Source organism: Pyricularia pennisetigena, chromosome 6 (genome assembly GCF_004337985.1).
Source record: "Pyricularia pennisetigena strain Br36 chromosome 6, whole genome shotgun sequence".
Taxonomy (NCBI): Eukaryota; Fungi; Ascomycota; class Sordariomycetes; order Magnaporthales; family Pyriculariaceae; genus Pyricularia; species Pyricularia pennisetigena.
In genome coordinates this window covers 5,197,453-5,216,099 of record NC_043744.1, presented here as the reverse complement: position 1 = coordinate 5,216,099, position 18,647 = coordinate 5,197,453, and the positions used below count along the sequence as shown (strand labels likewise).

Here is an 18,647-nt window from a genome sequence, read left to right as displayed (position 1 = left end):
TAAAGCGCAGGTATTTAGGTACAACTCAATATGGAAAGTAATTGTCCGTTGTTGTGCCCTGCTGTCTTCCTTATGCGGTCCTATACAATGTCAAACGAATGGGTCAAAGTACAACACACTCAGTGCTCCAAATTCCGCCACAATCCTGGCAGATGCGCTCGTCTCACAGTGAAAAACCATCCGCATGGCCGGGTAACCGAGCAAGGCGCGAATAGATATTTGTTTTTGCACCGATATGATAGCCGGGATTGCTTCTTGGCGACCTGAACTAAGAGCCCGAGCTGCTTTCTCTGGATGTGCCGGATGAAACACTGTGAGCTGCCTGCCCAGAAAGAGAAAGCAGACACAAGTGATGAGTAAGTAGGCTTTCCCGCTCCCGAACATCACCTGTGAGATGCTTGGGTATTCAACCACAGCACGTCATCCACACAGATTGACTCACCAACTCTCAAGCTGTAAGCTGCATAAGGATAGCAGTGAATAAGCCATAACTATATTCCAGCATTGGTGCTGTCGCAAACTTGCAATTACGTAGGCTAATCCGCAGTAGTCTCCCGCTCTTGCTGGCCAACCAGCTTACAAACAAAGCACTCGGCAATATCGATTTCAACCCTGATAAAATCGATATTTGTTTATCACGGCATCTTCAAGCTTAGCAGAAGCCCCCCCACCTTCAATCTTTGGGAGTAGCAAGGCTTTCGTAGAAGAGAAGCTCTTGGGGAAAATGCTGAATTCCTCTGGTCTTTTGACAAATGATTCCTATACCCGTCTGAATATCAATATTATCTGCCTTCAGGTGATCGAATGCTCAAAATAATAAACTTTGGATGCTGGCCCATAATTAAGCTCATTTTAGAATTGGACATTTGGATTCGGCAGTTGTAACTTGTTGTCTAGATTAATGCTGTAAAATAAAGCATTGAATTTTATACAGAACTGGAAGTGATCTACACAACATACAACGTAATCAAGTTCCAGAAAGTTTTTTCTGCTGAGTTTCACATGGCTCCCAAAGAGAGACTGTTTGATTATTTGCGTCCCGATTACCATGCGGACGTAGATGAGGTAGGGTATGGTTGCTAGTTCGCGATCAAGGCAGTCGTGTCATGTCTCAAAAGTACATAAAACTCTGCCCAAGGGAATTGACCTTTTGTGAAAAGCTTTTTTCCGAATTCGGCGATTGGCGGTCTACATTCCGACTTTTATGGTAAAGTATACAGGGGGTTCCGTGACAGAGAACATTGTACAACAAAAATACTGGGAGCTGAAAATGCGAAAGCAGTTCGGAGGTCTGTTTTAATCTGCTCTCGAACAGCGGTGACCGGATATAAGAGCTGTCGAGAGATAATAGGCTCGCGGATAGGCTTGCGCTCCAAATTTGCCTGAGTATATATATGTCGTTTAAATAAATTATAATTTAGCATGTGGAAGCTCGCCAGAGTCATGTTCCGTGAGTCCGTGGATCATCCGTGTCCACGCGCCCCCACCTGTCTGCAAACGAAACAGACACATGCCCATACAAAGTTGGTCAGCTCAACTATGACGGTTGTTTCTATCAAGATTAATGGTGTCTGTACTTGGTATGCAAGTGCACTACATGATTGAGTATTTCCCCAGCTACTCCGACTCTGAGGTTCTGACGCCCACTGACAGCGACTCACTTTACCGTCCTGCCCGTCATGAAACCTAATACTGATGATGTAGATTAGCATGGAACGTTGACCGCAACAGAAGAGTCTACCAGGAGGTAGCCGGATGAAAGGGACAAATTTTATCTGAGCCTAAGGGTGTTGTAGCCCAACCTGAGAGGTTTTTAACGGAAGCGCAATTTTTAACTCAAGACCACGTTGCAAAGGTTTTCAGCCCCGATAATGTTGGCGGACTACTCTCATATACTCCCCACCACCGCAAAGCGATATCTATCTGGATTTTGAGCTGTCAACAACAATGCTAACGTTATATTTTAGGCTTTTGTAACGTCTTGAGGGCCTCAGCATGAAAATGTTCTTTTGTTGAATTATGTAGTAGCAGTAGATCACACACGATGCTTCCGCCTGTCAGCCTGTATTAGGAAATCCACAGACTAGGCTCACACTTTCCGAACATTCCACTGCAAACTATCATTGTTCTATTGGTTTCGCTGGTTGACAGCAATACTATTACACAACACCAGATTATTATACCGCCATATAATAGTGAATTATACGGTATGCTTCTCACCTGCAGGTGATCATGGAAAAAGCACAACATAGGGATACTCGTTTCAATGCAAACAATCATCAGTCTATCAGGTCAGAAGCAACAACGGCAATGATTCAAAGGGAATATGTAATGAAGTATAATGCCCAGTATTTACCACTTATAAACCGGTTAGCAAAGTGGATGATACATTATGCTTCCGCCTTCAGAATGTTCTTGAGATGTACACATGATTCATTCATTTCTCCCCGATTCCTCCGGGCCAAACCGTCCGGTCACCTAAAATAACAACACTGTTATATTCTACTATGGTGGTACCGATAAAAATCCCCATTCCTAAACAGTGGTAGTAAATTTGCAACTGTGTGGGATTTTTGTTTTTTATTCTCGTTTTAATTGCGCTTTGGCAACATATTTAATCGTCATAGTGTTGCTTAATTTGGGATATAGTATCATAAATGGGATTGGTGGTTATGTTTTTGCCTGGTCCTATAATAGAAAAGATAAACGCAAATGCCTTTTGCAGCGCTTGTTGTAACGCTTTTATACGCATGCGCACCGATTTGGATACTAGAAACAAGAGAAAGAGAACACCCAAACCGAAGTCATGTGCAATTTTGTAACCGCGTTTCCGTACCAAAACTTGTTTTCCCTTGTATATAGATATATACAAATATATATCTTGCATAAAGCTTTATAGTTGACAACCGGATTTCACGTATGGTAAATTCTCATTAATCACCAAAACTTGGATCGGTTCCGCTTTCTATAGACAAGGTTGTGCTGGTAGCTCGCGCTTTTGCTCCGGCGAGTGATCGGCCTGGCAAGTCATGACTTGGTTAGTATCCGAATTTTCGAGAAAAAGTCATCGACTATACGCAGGGCATTGATCGTATAGGCTGTCGCACGTGGGAGTAAGAAGGGGTGTATTCGAGAATTCGAATATACCTGCTGCTAGAGGCTTTGCTCAGGTATATAATGAGACGGATCCTGCTCCTTCTGGCGTCTGCTTCTTCATCTCTGCCCATCATCATCCGCAGCTTCTGAACCATCAATTCTCTAAACACTTACTTCCTTTTCCATTCTCTCCTATTTCTTTTTGGCTTTGCCCCTACTTTCTTTTCCACGTCCGCCAAAATGCGCATCTCTCAGGCTCTACGTCTCGTAGCCATCGCGGCCCTCAGCGTCCCCGCTTTGGCCCAGGCCGAGGCTGCTGGCGCCGACCTCGCGGCCCGCAGTGCCGACCTGAACGAAGCCGTCCACGTCCAGGCTCGCGCCTCGGCCGTGGACCCGCCGGCCAAGTTTGGGCAGACAAAGTCCGGCAGGCCTTGCAAGTGCCTCGCTGCGGAGAGCGGCGCCGGCAAGCACCTCGTCACCCGCGGCGGTAATGACCCCGGTAAATGCCAAAAGTGCGGCCGGGACCACCACCTCTGCCACTGCAATGGTAGGAGCGCTACTGGACTAGATATCTAAGCGTCGACGATGACGCTTGGGGGGAGAGCATGCCTTTGGATTGTCTCATTTTATACCTCGTTCGGCAAAGGTTGTTACATTTTGGCTTTTTCTTTTCTTTTTTTTTTTTTCCCAAAATTCAGTCTTGTAAGAGGCGGAAAAGCAATGGGAGCTCAGGACTTTTTGGACGTCTCTTGTTTTTTTGGTTTTTGGTTTTGTGTTTGTTGTCCAATATGCGAGGATTTGGCGTAAGAGGTCAAGTCGGTATTTGTTCATTTGAAGATATGTTTGGAAAATTACGTGTCCAACCACGTAATCTAGCGATAGAAGCAGAGATTTCAACACATCTCTGTGATGGTCAGTTCATATATCAATCAATATTTACTTTGTTTGTATTGTTTCTCTGATAGCACCAATTGTACGGTTCCTATGACCACCCGCCAGCTAAAGGCTTCCATTTACTCATCAAACTAATCTCCTATTGGCGGGCATCCAGCTCGGGCGCCACCCGTGCGCCTGCTCCACCTCCTCGGCCTTGTGCCGCCGATACCTCTGGGCCTCGAGAGAAACGTGCTACATCAAAATCAGCCCCGGGCGCGTCGTGGAATTGGTCGGCCAGCAGCGGCCCAAGACAGAGCTCAAGGGCTACTGGGTGTCGCAGACCAGGTCCCGCTTGGATGTGCTGGCTGACAGATGAGTACATCAGCTATAACCAAATAGAGGTATATGCTTTGCGCGTCCAGATAATCGCACAGTACACAAGGGTCTGGAAAAGACACTAAAGGATGCATAATCAGGATGGATAGGTAGGAGGCATATAGAATATAACAATACCATTATTAACAAAACCTCGCGTCTAACCCATCATTAAAAGTCCAACTTAATTCGTTATCATACATACATCGTCCCCGAATGAATGTCAAAATCATCAATCACTATCTTCGTCATCCGTTTCTGCCTTTTTCTTCCTTCCCCTCTTTGCAGCTTTCCCCTTGGGCGCCGCCTTTTTCGCGTCCTTCTCCGCCTTCTTGTCAACCTGCTCCTGCACCCTCTTCCTCTCGGCGGCGCCACTTTTCTGCAGCTTCTCGGCCAGCTTCTGAAACTCATCGCTGTCGGCATCCATCTCGATCAGGCTCTCGAGCAGCTTGATCTCGTCCGCCCAGATCTTCCTGTCCTCCATGGTCTTCCCGCTGGCGTCCTTCCTGTCGATCGGCGTCTCGAGGACCATGGGCAGCTCCTGGAAGGCAGCGTGGTTCACGACCGAGTGAAAGGCGCGCAGTCCCAAAAAGCCCGTGCCGATGTTTGCGTGAAGGTCCCGGTTGGACCCAAGTGGCGCCTTGCTGTCGTTGAGGTGGAGCGCCTTCAGATACTTGTTGCCAACAATGCGATCGAATTCGTCAAACGTCTGCTTGAACGCCCCGGGGCTGCGCAGGTCGTACCCGGCGGCAAAGGCATGGCACGTGTCTATGCACACGCCGACGCGCGACTTGTCCTCCACTAGCTCGATAATGTCCCGCAGGTCCTCAAACGTGGAACCCACTATGTTGCCGCTCCCGGCCATGTTCTCCACCACCGTGATGACGCTCTTGGTTTCCTTGTGCGATCGGTTCAACTGCGCGGCAATGCGACCGATCGCGGCCGCCTTGGTGTCCTTTAGTGCCGAGCCCGGATGGAAGTTGTACAGCTTGATCCCCAGCTCATCACACCGCTTAAGATCGTCTACAAAGTTGCCGTACGCCTGGTCCGCCTTTTCCTTGTCGGACTGTGCTAGGTTGACAAGGTACGAGCCGTGGGGTAAGCAGTGCTTGGCGGCGTCGTAAGAGTGCTTTGTGCATGAGGAGTGGAATTGATCCCGCGCCTCGGGCGCTAACGGTGGATTTGTCCATTTGCGCTGGGATTTGAGGAAGAGGGCAAAGGCATTGGCGCCTATTTGGAGTGCATTTTCGACCGAGTTTTGAACGCCTGGGGTGGATGTATGTCAGCATCATCGGAAAGGGAAACATGTATGGCAGAGCACATACCACCTGCAGCGCTGACGTGGGCACCAATGTACATTGCCCTCTTCAACGTCGACACCACAGTTCGCTCCGCTAGCGGCATTATGTCCTCCTCTTTTCCCTTGACCGTCTTCTGTCGCTTTGCGGCGGGCTTTGCCTCAGGTATGTCTTGAACCTTGACCTTTTCCTCCTTTTCCTTTGCCTTTTCTTTCTTGCAGTGGTCAGAAAGCTCGGCTTCGTCCTCGTCGTCCTCGACTGCTTTCCGTTTCACTTGTACTTTGGTCTCTTTCTTAACCACGACTGCAGAGGTTATGCGCGGTTTCCGCCCGTTTGTCTGCGCGACGGCAACCTTGGTCTCCTGTTCGATCTCGTCCTTGATCTCGACTTTTGGTTCCGTGACTGCAGGAGCCGCTTTCCTCCGCGTGGATTGGCGGGGAGCCATGCTCGAAAGGATGACACTGGGAGTTTGCGTGCAATTGAGACCCTTGAACGTTGCAAGCCTCACTTTTATAGAGTATCAGGAGACAAATTCAAAAAATTTATGGCTCTGTAGTTGATTGTTGTTGTTCTTATCGGGTCACTAGGTATTGTGAGGTGGAGAGGTCAAGCTAGCGCCAAAATCCAAACTCGTCAACACGCGTCGCGTTGAGTGAGCTCAGCGCGAGAGCTTGTGATCAGTCACGTGTTTGACAGGGATCTCTGCGTCTCGATGCAAGGGGTCGCAGCCTAAATTCCAGCTATGATGGTTACTGTTGCCTGGCAGACTCGACACTTCCTTTCGGCTTGGAATCTTCAATTCGTTTGGCAAAATTGATCATGTCGCCAAGTGCAAGTCTTTTTTGTTCAATACTTTTCTCGCTCGGAAGAGAGATCCAGCTCATCTGCGACCGCCTGGGCACGCTTGCCATCGGCCTCGATGCAGACAAGATTCTGGCTTGAATGGCAAAGGACCGGATGACGTTTGACTTTGACCCCAGCCACTACCGAAATACTACAGAAGCCAGACCGACCAGAGTATTAATCGGGATTAGTCTTTCCAATGTCCTTGCCGGATCAGTAGGATCAGTCATCATGACAATAGGCACCACCCCTTCTCGACTTTAGTATGCTTCGGCCGCGAAGCGATGCTCGGATATGAGTCTCTCTCGTTTCGATGCTACCAGTAACGCTAGTAAAACGGCGATAAAGTAAGTATGACAAGGGTCTATGACTACGACTAGCTGGCACCGGAAACCAAGGCGCACGAGTTGTCCTACGAAGGCAGCGTCGTCCACGAGGTGCCCGATGCCCGTGGAGCTGCTGGCGCGCTGCATGAAAGGGTGTTGCAATCGAAATGAATCATGATACTAGACTACGAGAGCTGCCTGGTAGTGATGTTACAACGACAGCAGGTAATCCCGAGATTCGGCTATACTCTGTTGTCATAAGTATACTCAGAGTAAGCACAATGTACTTTTTGACCACGGTCCTGTCTCTCTACCCGGCAAAGGTATCCGTAGCCTTCTTGTCGACAAAGTGCTTGATGCCCCTGATCGGTCCGGTTGGCAACATGCGCCTTGCGGTCCACTCATGGTTGATAATCTGCCGGACCCACCTGTTGCTACAACAACAACGCCACTAAGCGCGTGTTTGCTAAATATTGACATATGCATTGCGCGCTCCGCAATTGAGTGCTTAATTAATTGATTCAGAAGACCTCGAGTTGTCTCTTGAGATTCCCCAGTTGCAGCACGCTCGCGATACGGTAGGTTAATCACGAAACACAGGGAGAGAATCAATCTCAACAAACGCTTCCTTATGATTCCGGACAATTTCTTGTCCCAAGTTACCGACCTAGATTTTTGAGCGACAGAAATAAATACCCCTCCCCCTCACCGCCACAATGGGGGACTCGGAAGACCTCATCAACTTCGACGTCATCGAGGGCCAGAAGGAGAACATCCAGTCCCTCCCAGGCGGCCGCTCCGCAAAGAAACTCGCCGGCCTGTTTGCACCCTTGTCGACGGGTAAGAGCCAGCCGCCGACGCCCAACGACACAAACAACATCCACGACTGCATCCGCGCAGAATACGAGGCCGAGCTCGCCAACGCCGCGGACCTGGACGACCCGCTGGATGTCTACGACCGCTACGTCCGCTGGACGCTAGACGCATATCCCTCAGCTCAGGCGACGGCCCAGTCGCAGCTGCATGTGCTTCTCGAGCGCGCCACAAAGGCCTTCATCGGCTCACCGCAATATAAAAACGACCCCCGCTATCTGAAGCTGTGGCTCTACTACATCAAATTCTTCTCCGACGCCCCGCGCGAGACCTTCTTGTATGTGTCACGCCACGGCATCGGAGAGGGGCTCGCCCTCTTCTATGAAGAGTACGCAGCCTGGCTAGAGGGCGCAGGTCGCTGGAACCAGGCCGAGGAGGTGTACAAGCTGGGCATCGAGCGGGACGCCCGTCCCCAACAGCGCCTGGTGCGCAAGCTGGGCGAGTTTGAGCAGCGCCGCGCGCAACAGGCAGGCGACGAGGCTGACGCTCCTTCCTCGCCGGCGTTGCCAACCATGCGACCTGCACTCGCTGCCAAGATGGACCCGTTTGCTTCGTCTTCGGCTCCTAGCGATCCTCAAGCGGCACAGAGGCAAGGTGCCACAGCCAGCAGCAGTCGGTCTTCTAAGCCGGCAAAGTCCAAGCTGGCGATTTTCTCGGATGCCGACGCCGCACCACCGCCCGCACTTGGCTCACGTGACGCAGGACCCCAAGGATGGGATACTATCGACTCGCTGGCCCACCGCAAGAAAGAGAACGTGATGGAGCCCAAGTCCTGGGTGGGAGAGACACTCAAGACTGGGTCAAGGAAACCCAGCGGACCCAAGATGGCTGTTTTCAGGGACACGGTAAGCACACATCCCGTTGCCCCTTCTCCGTCCCCTTAGTGGCCGTCCACATATTGATGAATACAGGACTAATGTTTGGCGGCTATCCGATCGTGGTTTTGATACTTTTTTTTTTTTTTGTACTTTCAGTCGTTATTGATGAAATCCCATATACCAATTGATGCCTCTCAACATCAAGTGACCGTGGACCCTCGGGCTGGCAAAAGGCAGCGCATAGTTTTCGACCTGCGAGTTTTGTACCCCACGCCCGACATTCCCGGGTCTGAGTTGAGTTTTGAGGAAGTGCTGCTGGCGAGGGCTGGATGGCTGGATGAAAGGCCAGAGACGCCGCCCTCTGTCGAACAAAGGGTGCCTCTGAGGGATGAGAACTACCGACCTTCCCCCGTAACCTCACAAGTTGATCTTCTCGACGAGAACGCCCCACAAAAGCTAGTCATCCATCGTGACACGGCCAGACCCTCTCCTTTTGTTGAAAGAAAGGTGCCCTTGAAGGATGAAACCCACAGATCTTCCCCTGCAACCTCACCAGTTGACCTCTTAGACGAGAATGCTCCGCAAAAACTAGTCATTCATCGCGACACAACAATACCCCTGGATGAAAATGGAGCTCCGATCAAGCCAATATCAAAGGAGGGGAAACCAAGGAAGAAGAAAGTAATGGAGGTTAACGAAACACAAATAAGTAAGTAACGTCTTCGCCTCGCTAACAATCTTCAGGCCTAACCATTCCACAGTCAAGGCGAAGCTGGACTCGCCATCACGACCAAAGCTGCTCAAGAGGAAAGGCACCTCTGAGCCGACGATGACCATGCATACCCGGGCTGCAACGGACGATATTTATGACATATTCAATGCACCGATCAAGCCAGTTACTCAGGAGGAAGAGCAAGGCAGTGCAGATGAGGAAGACTACGATACCGATGGTGACTACACCAGCGGGGCAGAGAGTGGTAACACAACGAGAGCGATCAGTGAAGCAGGGGATGAGGAAGAAGAAGACGATGATGATGATGATGATGACGCGGCTGAAGAGGATGAGGCCATTGACGCCGATGACACAGCCGATGACAAGAGCGTCAGCGAATGGTCTGATTTTACTGCTCGAAAACACATACCCAACCTGGATGACATTGGGGCGGAGGAAGATAAAGATGTCACAAGGGCATCCAACTTTACCGAGGAACCCAGCCCGGACCTACCTCCAGAAGAGGACGAAATCCTGGAACTGCCAACGCCAGTAGACGATGACGATGACGATGACGATGACCCTCGAACCAGGACAACCTTCGTACCCATTCCACCTGAAGACTACGTTCCAGAGCGCCGCACATATCGTGATCCTGTCGAGATGGCTAATAACCGTCTGCCGTTCATGACGCCCATCACCGAGCGGACAGAGACTGACATCAACATGGGCTCCGGCGGTGGAAATCGTTCTGCCTTTACAAAGACGCCTAGTAGGTGCCGGCGTACTCTCCCAGAGACCAGCGACGACGAAGACGAAGATGGGAATGCCGAGCCGCCCAGCAGTCCTTTGCGAGACATTATGGACGATGAGCCTGCACCACCGAGGAAGGCGTTGCAACCACTTGTGCCCAAGGTTGTGGGCAGGGCGGCGCTTCAACCAAAGAGCATAGCACCCAAAGGGCCCATCATTGCGGACCTACAGTGCAATCCAGTCGAGGAATCCGTCAGGGCCGAGATCCTATCCAAAGCCAGCCCGGCACTTACTTCACAGACACGATATTATGACCACAGGCCTGGCAAATACGAAAAGGGCTCCGAGATTCGGAAATATACCAAGGCCCTCGCCAAGGCCAAAGCAACCGGAGACAAGACCAGCAGCCTCCCATCACCGCCAACAATTGAGTTCCCCGGTTGTGAAATGAAGTATACGGTCAAGAAGGAGCTCGGAAAGGGCGCCTTCGCCCCGGTCTTCCTGGTCGAGAACTCAGCTCCCGACGCTGCAGACACTCAGGATGAAAACGCGATAGAAATGGGCAAGGGAGCGTTCGCCACTGCGCACAGCCAGCGGAGCCACTTCGAGGCGCTAAAGATGGAAACCCCCCCGTCGGCGTGGGAATTCCACATGATGCGCCTTGCCCACGACAGGCTGGGCCCGCAGCACCGCGCTGTAGCCTCGCTCTCGGCAGCGCTCGAGTTCCACCTCTACCAGGACGAGGGCTTCCTCATGCTCCCCTTCCACCCGCACGGCACCCTCCTCGACGTGGTAAACCTCTTCCGCGCTGAGCCGTCCGGCGTCATGGACGAGACGCTCGCCATGTTCTTCAGCATCGAGCTCCTCCGCACCGCCGAGGCCCTGCACTCCAAGGGCCTGCTGCACGGTGACCTCAAGGCAGACAACTGCCTCCTCCGTCTCGACGGGCCCTCGGACCCCGGCGCCGGCGCCCAGCTCAGCTCGCAGTGGCGTGCCGACGGCAGCGGCGGCTGGTCGTCGCGCGGGGTCACCCTCATCGACTTTGGCCGGGGCATAGACATGCGCGCCTTCCGACCCGACGTCCAGTTTGTCGCCGATTGGAAGACGTCGCCCCAGGACTGCGCCGAGATGCGCGAGGGCAGGCCCTGGACCTGGCAGATCGACTGCCACGGGCTCGCCGGCACCATCCACTGCCTCCTGTTTGGCAAGTACATCGAGACGGTCCGCTGCGACGCAAACATGCCTGGCACCGGCGGCAGGCGCTACAAGGTCCGCGAGAGCCTCAAGCGCTACTGGCAGACCGACATCTGGGCCGACTGCTTCGACCTGCTGCTCAACCCGGCCGCGCACCTCGAGGCCGAGGACGGCGCAAAGATGCCAGTCCTCAGGGGCATGAAGAGCGTCAGGGAGCGAATGGAGGTCTGGCTTGAGGGCAACTGCGAGAGGGGTGTCGGCTTGAAGAGCTTAATGGGCAAGGTTGAGGCTTGGGCAAAGGGGAGGAGGTGAAGACGCATGTTGTTTGGGTATTGCTCCTTTTCTCTCTCTCTCTCTCTCTCTCTCTCTCTCTCTCTCTCTCTCTCTCTCTCTCTCTCTCTCTCTCTTTTATATTCCTTTACATGGCGTTGTCACGCCATGGGGTCTTGTTCCTTCTTAGCGTATCTTTCTGTCAATACTCTCCTGACTAGCGGCTATTCCCCTTCACGCTAGTTAGCTTCCTTCCAAAATTCTTGTTGGTGACCATGATTCCCTGCATAACAGTAGTTTCTAGCGAGTTATGATTGTGCAACACGGAAAATACTTGCAGCTGCTTACTGTGGAGCTAGACCTTAGCTTTGCTTCGGCCCGAACAAACTGACCGTCTAAGTTTGCATTCAATTCAACAGCGAAAGTTTAAAATCAAAAGGGCCAAAAGGGTATTATTATGGGTACCTGAAAAACAGCCCATTGTCTATCTGAGTTCATTTTCTTTTATCATTAGCCGTTAAGTAACCTGTTTTTCAATACGAGAACAACACCGCTTTTCAAACAACAGCACAGTCCTCGATACTATCAGGAATATAGAGGCCACAAACTCATGCCTCGCATTTGTCAAAAATCCGCATTTACATGTTAATGGCCTTGCGGAAGCTCTCGCCAGCAAAGACAGCGTTGGAGCCGAGCTCCTCCTCAATGCGGAGGATCTGGTTGAGCTTGGCAAGACGCTCCGAGCGAGCGGGAGCACCGGTCTTGATCTGACCGGCACGGAGACCGACCGCAATGTCGGCAATGGTCACATCCTCCGTCTCACCCGAGCGGTGCGAGACCATGACGCCCCAGCCGTCGGCAAAAGAGTCCTTGGCAGCCTGGATAGACTCGGTCAGGGTACCGATCTGGTTGACCTTGAGGAGCAGAGCGTTGGCAGCCTTCTGCTCGATGGCCTTCTTGATGCGAAGGGGGTTGGTGACAGTCAAGTCGTCGGCAACAATCTGGATGTCCTGGGTCTTGTAGAAGTAGCTCCAGGCCTCCCAGTCGTCCTCAGCGAACGGGTCCTCGATGCTGACGATCGGGTACTTCTTGCAAAGGTCGCTGTACATGGCGGCCAGCTGCTCGTAGGTGATCCACTTGGACTTGTCGCTCTCGGGGTTCTTGAAGTCCAAATCGTACTTCTTCTCCTCCTCCTTGTAGAACTCGGTCGAGGCAACATCCATGGCGATGTTCATCTTGCCAGTGTAGCCAGCAGCCTCAATGGCGGCCGTGATCAGCTCAAGAGCCTCCTCGGCGCTCTGGATATCGGGGGCGACACCACCCTCGTCGCCGACGTTGCCAGCCGACTGGCCGTACTTCTTCTTGGCAAGACCCTTCAGCTGTTGGTAGACCTCAGCACCCTGGCGCATGGCCTCGGTGAAAGAGGAAGCAGCGCTTTTTGTGTGTTAGTCATGAGCTCGAGCAATTTCTGTATCACTGAGGTGTGCTTGGATAGTAGTGCAACTTACGAGGGCACGATCATGAACTCCTGGAAGGCCAGGCGACCACCGGCGTGCGAACTACAAGGCTCATGTCAGTGATGTATACGCCTTAGTGGAGCCTATATCTAATAGCTTTTTTTCTTACCCTCCGTTCAGGACGTTCATGAAGGGGACAGGGAGGACATAAGGCTTCTTGGTTCCGGCGAGGTCGGATACGTGGGCAAACAGAGGGACACCCTAGGGAAGTTAGCATCAATACCATCAAACACGCAAATCATGGACTGATTCGAACCTTGGCAGCGGCACCGGCCTTGGCAACAGCCAAGCTGACACCGAGGATTGCGTTGGCACCAAGCTTGGTCTTGTTGGGGGTGCCATCAAGCTGGATGAGGAACTCATCAACCTTGGACTGGTCCTTGACGTCGATGTTCTCCTTGATCAGGGCAGGGCCGATAATGTTGTTGACGTTCTCAACAGCCTTCGTGACACCCTTGCCGCCCCACTTGGTCTTGTCGCCGTCGCGAAGCTCGCAAGCCTCGTGCTGGCCTATGTAGTTGGAATTTCTGTCAGATGGGGTTTGACCGCAGTATGTAAGGTGTAATGCAAATCGTACCGGTCGAAGCTCCAGAGGGAACAATAGCACGGTTGAGGCCAGTGTCGGTGACGACATCAACCTCGACCGTGGGGTTTCCACGAGAGTCGTAGACGGAACGAGCGTGGATCTTGGTAATAGCCATTGTGGCGGTTGTAGTCTATGCGGTAATGACACCTGGGTTAGTCTATGGCCCAGCGAAAGTGTTTAGTGCGATAGTTTAGGGGAAATTTAAGTGCGCGGTCGTACAGATTCTTGTTGGATTTCTGGGAGATGGTGTGTTGGACTAAAGAACTTGTTCAGCAGAAAGATGTAAGAGGTCAAGTTTCTGGCTGAAGAATGACCATGTGCAGAAATAGAAATGCGCAGCTGCAAGAAATTTGCTCATGAAACAGACCCAGTGGAACTAAAGACGTGTTTTCACCAATGCTTGAGCCCGTACATCACTAGGGAAGAAGCTTCGATGCAGATAGTGGCGGGGCAACACCTTGAGGCCCCAAGTTCAATGGAGGGGCACCAGATGATAATGACTAGGATGGTGTTGTCATGGTTTTCAAGGCGGACGACTTACATGATCAGAGCAGCGTGCTCAGGGTGGACGTTGCAATTTCTTCCTCCGGGGGATTTTGATGTGAGAAAAAGAAGACTCAAGAGAAAATTAATTCCTGAGAGGGATGAGCTGGATGAAGAAAAATTTTCTCCTTCTATCCATCGGATGAGGAAGCAAGCTTGTTATCCAGTTGGCCAGCCGCTGCTTCCTACCTTGCCTACTACCTCTGTACCTACCTATCACGTAACAAGGATCTCTTGGTCAACGCAGGGTGAGGTGGGGTGATGGAAGCTTCAGCTCTCAACAACTGGGCATCAAACAATTCGGGCTTGGCATACAGAGTTTTGGAGGGGCAGGAGCTCGGTCCAGCCGCCAAGAGCTGCACAAGCTCTCACCAAACCAGTGGCAGTGGGGGTCTGACGTTGGGATGGACCCATATTGGCCTCCTTGCCACCACCGATATCTTCACGGTGTGACTGATGAACTACTACCCTCCCTGACTCCGTTAGTTTGGTAGCGTTGACTCAGAAGTATAATATGACGCAACACTCGTCTAAAGTCTCGGGTGAGAAGAATTCAGAGCTGTCCAGCACACAGCAGGCAAATGTTTACTCTGTGGACCTACAGGCGAGGAGCTATGGAGACGATTTCAGCTGACATAAGCCATCTGAGACCCTTGCGGCCAGTTGGTACAGGGGTGGCAGATGCACCCTTGACCTTTACCGCCTGCCAGAAAAAGGCACGCTTGGCGCTAGAAGCAGTAAAAAATTTGGAAAGTCAGATTTGCGTGTTGTCCATTGAGCGATATGCGCGGTAAAGTAAACAAGAACACCAACGATTTGTGTATTATATGTAATATCTCATATTTTCGATATAGCATCGTCTTCATATTTCTAGCCTTCGTTTCTCTGTACAAACTTCTAATTCACCGGCCTCGCCGGAACTGTCTTATATAATGTCTTCGGCGCTGGCGTTGCGATTGGGGAAGCGCGTCCCATTACCAACGCTGTCGTCACATGGTCTCGCATTGTCACGCCATATCCCAGCGAGAAATGCTGTTTCAAGAATCCAGTCAGTAACCCTAAAATAATATCTCAGCGTTCCTAGGCTTCTCTTGGGAGATGCCGGTGGGCGCAGTGACAAACTCAGGCCTCACGCTGTCATCCCTTTTCTGAACTCCTACTACCCCTGTCTGCACTGCCCTGCCCTGTGACGGACTCTTAATATTGTTCGCTGCACACATCATTGTCTGCTTTTGTTGTGTGCCAGTGCCTACAGTATAAAATGGCTCTCCTTACCCTCGGTCTATAATTTTTTGGACTCGATCAAGAGCCAGAATTTGAGATCTGGGTCGCTCTTGTACCAGGTTTTTTTGCAGACAGCCGGCGACTTTGGATGATCGATTAAACTAACAGACAGGGGACCCTCTTTCTTGCATCACGCGCCCACAGCAGCATTCGAACCCCTCCTCCACACCCCAACCGCTTCTACTCTAGCTCGGTACTACTGGGCACTTCATATGCCCCTCAAACACGATCTCTTGACCGACTCCGAACAAACACCTTGCGATTGCGCAGCAACCCGCCTGCACGACTTTGCTCCTACCGCCGAAACAACATGTGCAAACTCCACGACGTCGACATGGGAGGTGGGGTCGGCGCAAACAACGCCGCCGGGCGCGAGCTCCTGCCCACGAACGTTGTGCCCAAGCACTATGACTTAACTCTCGAACCGGACTTGGAAAAGTTTACTTTCAACGGCAGCGTTGTTGTTCACTTGGACGTTGCCGAAGACTCCAAATCAATTTCCCTACACACCCTCGAGATTGATGTGAAGAGCGCAAAGGTCACATCTGGAGGACAAACCATTACATCATCGCCCAAGATCTCCTACAATGAGGACACACAGGTTACCAAGATCGACTTTGACGAAACCATTAGCAAAGGAAGCAAAGCCGAGCTGACGATTGACTTCACCGGTACCCTCAATGACAAAATGGCTGGCTTCTACCGCGCTGTCTATAAGAGGGATGATGGTTCAGAGGGTGTCCTCGCCGTCACACAGATGGAGCCTACAGACGCACGGAGAGCTTTCCCTTGTTTCGATGAGCCGTCTTTGAAGGCTACCTTTGCAGTCACTCTTGTCGCGGACAAGAAGCTGACTTGTCTGAGCAACATGGATGTTGCTTCCGAAAGTGAGGTCCAGTCTGCATTGACTGGCACCACCAAGAAAGCCGTCAAGTTCCACAACTCGCCCCTCATGTCTACGTACCTCCTCGCATTCATTGTGGGCGAGCTTAATTATATCGAGACGAAAGATTTCCGTGTACCCGTCCGTGTCTATGCGCCGCCCGGTCTCAACATCGAGCATGGCCGTTTCTCGCTCGACCTGGCGGCCAAGACACTGGCGTTTTACGAGAAGGTTTTCGGCATTGACTTCCCCCTGCCCAAGATGGACCAGGTCGCTATTCCCGATTTTGCCCAAGGAGCCATGGAGAACTGGGGTCTCGTCACTTACCGTGTTGTTGACCTTCTTCTGGACGAGAAGGTTAGCGGAGCGGCCACAAAGGAGCGTGTTGCCGAGGTGGTGCAGCACGAGCTGGCGCACCAATGGTTCGGTAACCTGGTCACAATGGACTGGTGGGATGGTCTTTGGCTGAACGAGGGCTTCGCCACGTGGGCTTCGTGGTACTCGTGCAACGTCTTCTTCCCCGAATGGAAGGTCTGGGAGTCGTACGTTACAGACACCCTGCAGTCAGCATTGTCTCTCGACTCTCTGAGGAGCAGTCACCCCATTGAGGTTCCCGTGAAACGTGCGGACGAGATCAACCAGATCTTTGATTCCATCAGCTACGCCAAGGGTTCGTGTGTGCTTCGCATGATCTCAACGTACTTGGGCGAGGACGTCTTCCTCGAGGGTGTCAGGCAATATCTCAAGAAGCATGCCTACGGCAACACGCAGACGGACGACTTGTGGGATTCGCTCGCCAAGGCAAGCGGTAAGCCTGTGCACGAGGTGATGACTTGTTGGACCAAGAATGTCGGCTACCCCGTGATCACTGTTACGGAGAACGAGAAAGAAAACAGCATCCACTTGAAGCAAAACCGTTTCTTGAGGACTGGTGACACTAAGCCGGAGGAGGACCAAGTGCTTTACCCTGTTCTGCTTGGCCTGCGTACCAAGGACGGCATTGATGAGTCTAGGACGCTCACCGACAGGGAGGGCGACTTCAAGCTGCCCGATGTGGACTTTTTCAAGCTCAATGCCAACCACACGAGCCTCTTCCGTACCTCGTACTCTCCGGAGCGACTGGAAAAGCTGGGCAACGCTGCCAAGAACGGATTGCTTTCAGTTGAGGATCGCGCTGGCATGCTTGCTGATGCGGGCGCTCTGGCTGTTTCGGGCTACCAAAAGACTTCGGGCGTTTTGAATTTGCTCAAAGGCTACAACTCGGAGTCGCAGTTTGTTGTTTGGAACGAAATCATTGGTCGTCTGGGCTCCGTACACAGTGCCTGGATGTTTGAGGATAAGGCTATCAAGGATAGCCTTGAGGCGTTCCAGCGAGACCTGATTAGCTCCAGGGCCCACAAGATGGGATGGTCCTTCTCGGAAAGTGATGGGCATATCGAGCAACAGTTCAAGGCGCTCCTCTTTGGATCTGCTGGAATTGCTGGTGACAAGGAAATCGTTGCTGCTGCCAAGGATATGTTCAAGAAGTTCATGGATGGCGACAAGTCTGCCATTCACCCCAATATTCGTGGCAGCGTTTTTGCCATGGCTTTGAAGTACGGGGGCGATGACGAGGTATGTGACTGACTCCGAACCAGAGGCTGTGATGCATCATTCACTCTAACAACTCACAGTACAACCGTATCCTGAACTTCTACCGCACATCCACCAACAGCGATGAGCGCAACACGGCGCTCCGAAGCCTTGGCCGGTCCAACAAGCCTGAGCACATCAAGCAAACCCTCGACTTAATGTTTAGCGGGGAGGTCAAGGATCAGGATATCTATCTACCTGCTGCCGGTCTGCGTGGCCACGCCGAAGGTATCGAAGCCCTGAGCAAATGGTTGATGGACAACTGGGACGCCCTTTACATCAAGCTTCCTCCGGCACTTTCCATGCTTGGAAGCATGGTGTCCATCTGCACGTCTGGCTTGACCAAGCCGGAGCAGCTGAAGCAGGTTGAGGACTTCTTTGCCAACAAGGATAACAAGGGATACGAGATGTCGCTGGCGCAGAGCTTGGATGCCATTCGCTCCAAGATCGCCTGGCTTGAGCGTGATCGTGATGATGTAGCCGCGTGGGTCAAGGAACAAGGGTACTAGACAAAGATCGTTTTGGTCGTTTTTGAAGAACAGGGCCAACATAGTAGAATGGCCTAATTAAGGCAGTCCGCGGATGACTGGTTGCACCTGGTCTTGCTTGTAAATTAAATCTCGAATCGCAACTTGAGCCACATTCTGATGTTTCTGGTGGCAGAAACCCCGCAGTTGACAGTCAACACAGAACACAGATGCTTTTTGTAAATGTCTGATGATCTTGGAAGCAGCTTCAATTGCCCGTGGGAGTGAATAGCGAAGTTAG

At 51.8% G+C, this 18,647-nt stretch overlaps 5 protein-coding genes across 5 annotated transcripts; 3 read left to right on the top strand and 2 right to left on the bottom strand.

Moving 5' to 3' along the window:
* Positions 1-3,336: 3,336 nt before the first annotated feature.
* Positions 3,337-4,341, top strand: PpBr36_05276 (uncharacterized protein; the record flags this gene model as incomplete). Its single annotated transcript, XM_029892432.1, has 2 exons — positions 3,337-3,643; positions 4,148-4,341. 2 exons carry the CDS (start codon positions 3,337-3,339, stop codon positions 4,339-4,341), a joined length of 501 nt encoding a protein of 166 aa, XP_029749047.1.
* A 238-nt stretch (positions 4,342-4,579) lies between these two features.
* Positions 4,580-6,090, bottom strand: PpBr36_05275 (uncharacterized protein; the record flags this gene model as incomplete). The annotated part of the gene is made up of 2 exons (XM_029892431.1): positions 4,580-5,613; positions 5,673-6,090. The coding sequence occupies 2 exons, from the start codon at positions 6,088-6,090 to the stop codon at positions 4,580-4,582; spliced, it is 1,452 nt and encodes a 483-aa protein (XP_029749050.1).
* Positions 6,091-7,530: 1,440 nt separating this feature from the next.
* On the top strand, positions 7,531-11,476 carry PpBr36_05274 (uncharacterized protein; the record flags this gene model as incomplete). The annotated part of the gene is made up of 3 exons (XM_029892430.1): positions 7,531-8,532; positions 8,662-9,214; positions 9,267-11,476. The coding sequence occupies 3 exons, from the start codon at positions 7,531-7,533 to the stop codon at positions 11,474-11,476; spliced, it is 3,765 nt and encodes a 1,254-aa protein (XP_029749049.1).
* Positions 11,477-12,072: 596 nt separating this feature from the next.
* Positions 12,073-13,652, bottom strand: PpBr36_05273 (uncharacterized protein; the record flags this gene model as incomplete). Its single annotated transcript, XM_029892429.1, has 5 exons — positions 12,073-12,868; positions 12,943-12,993; positions 13,061-13,152; positions 13,208-13,461; positions 13,529-13,652. 5 exons carry the CDS (start codon positions 13,650-13,652, stop codon positions 12,073-12,075), a joined length of 1,317 nt encoding a protein of 438 aa, XP_029749052.1.
* A 1,360-nt stretch (positions 13,653-15,012) lies between these two features.
* Positions 15,013-18,388, top strand: PpBr36_05272 (uncharacterized protein; the record flags this gene model as incomplete). The annotated part of the gene is made up of 3 exons (XM_029892428.1): positions 15,013-15,128; positions 15,473-17,861; positions 17,921-18,388. 3 exons carry the CDS (start codon positions 15,013-15,015, stop codon positions 18,386-18,388), a joined length of 2,973 nt encoding a protein of 990 aa, XP_029749051.1.
* Between the last annotated feature and the right edge of the window lie 259 nt (positions 18,389-18,647).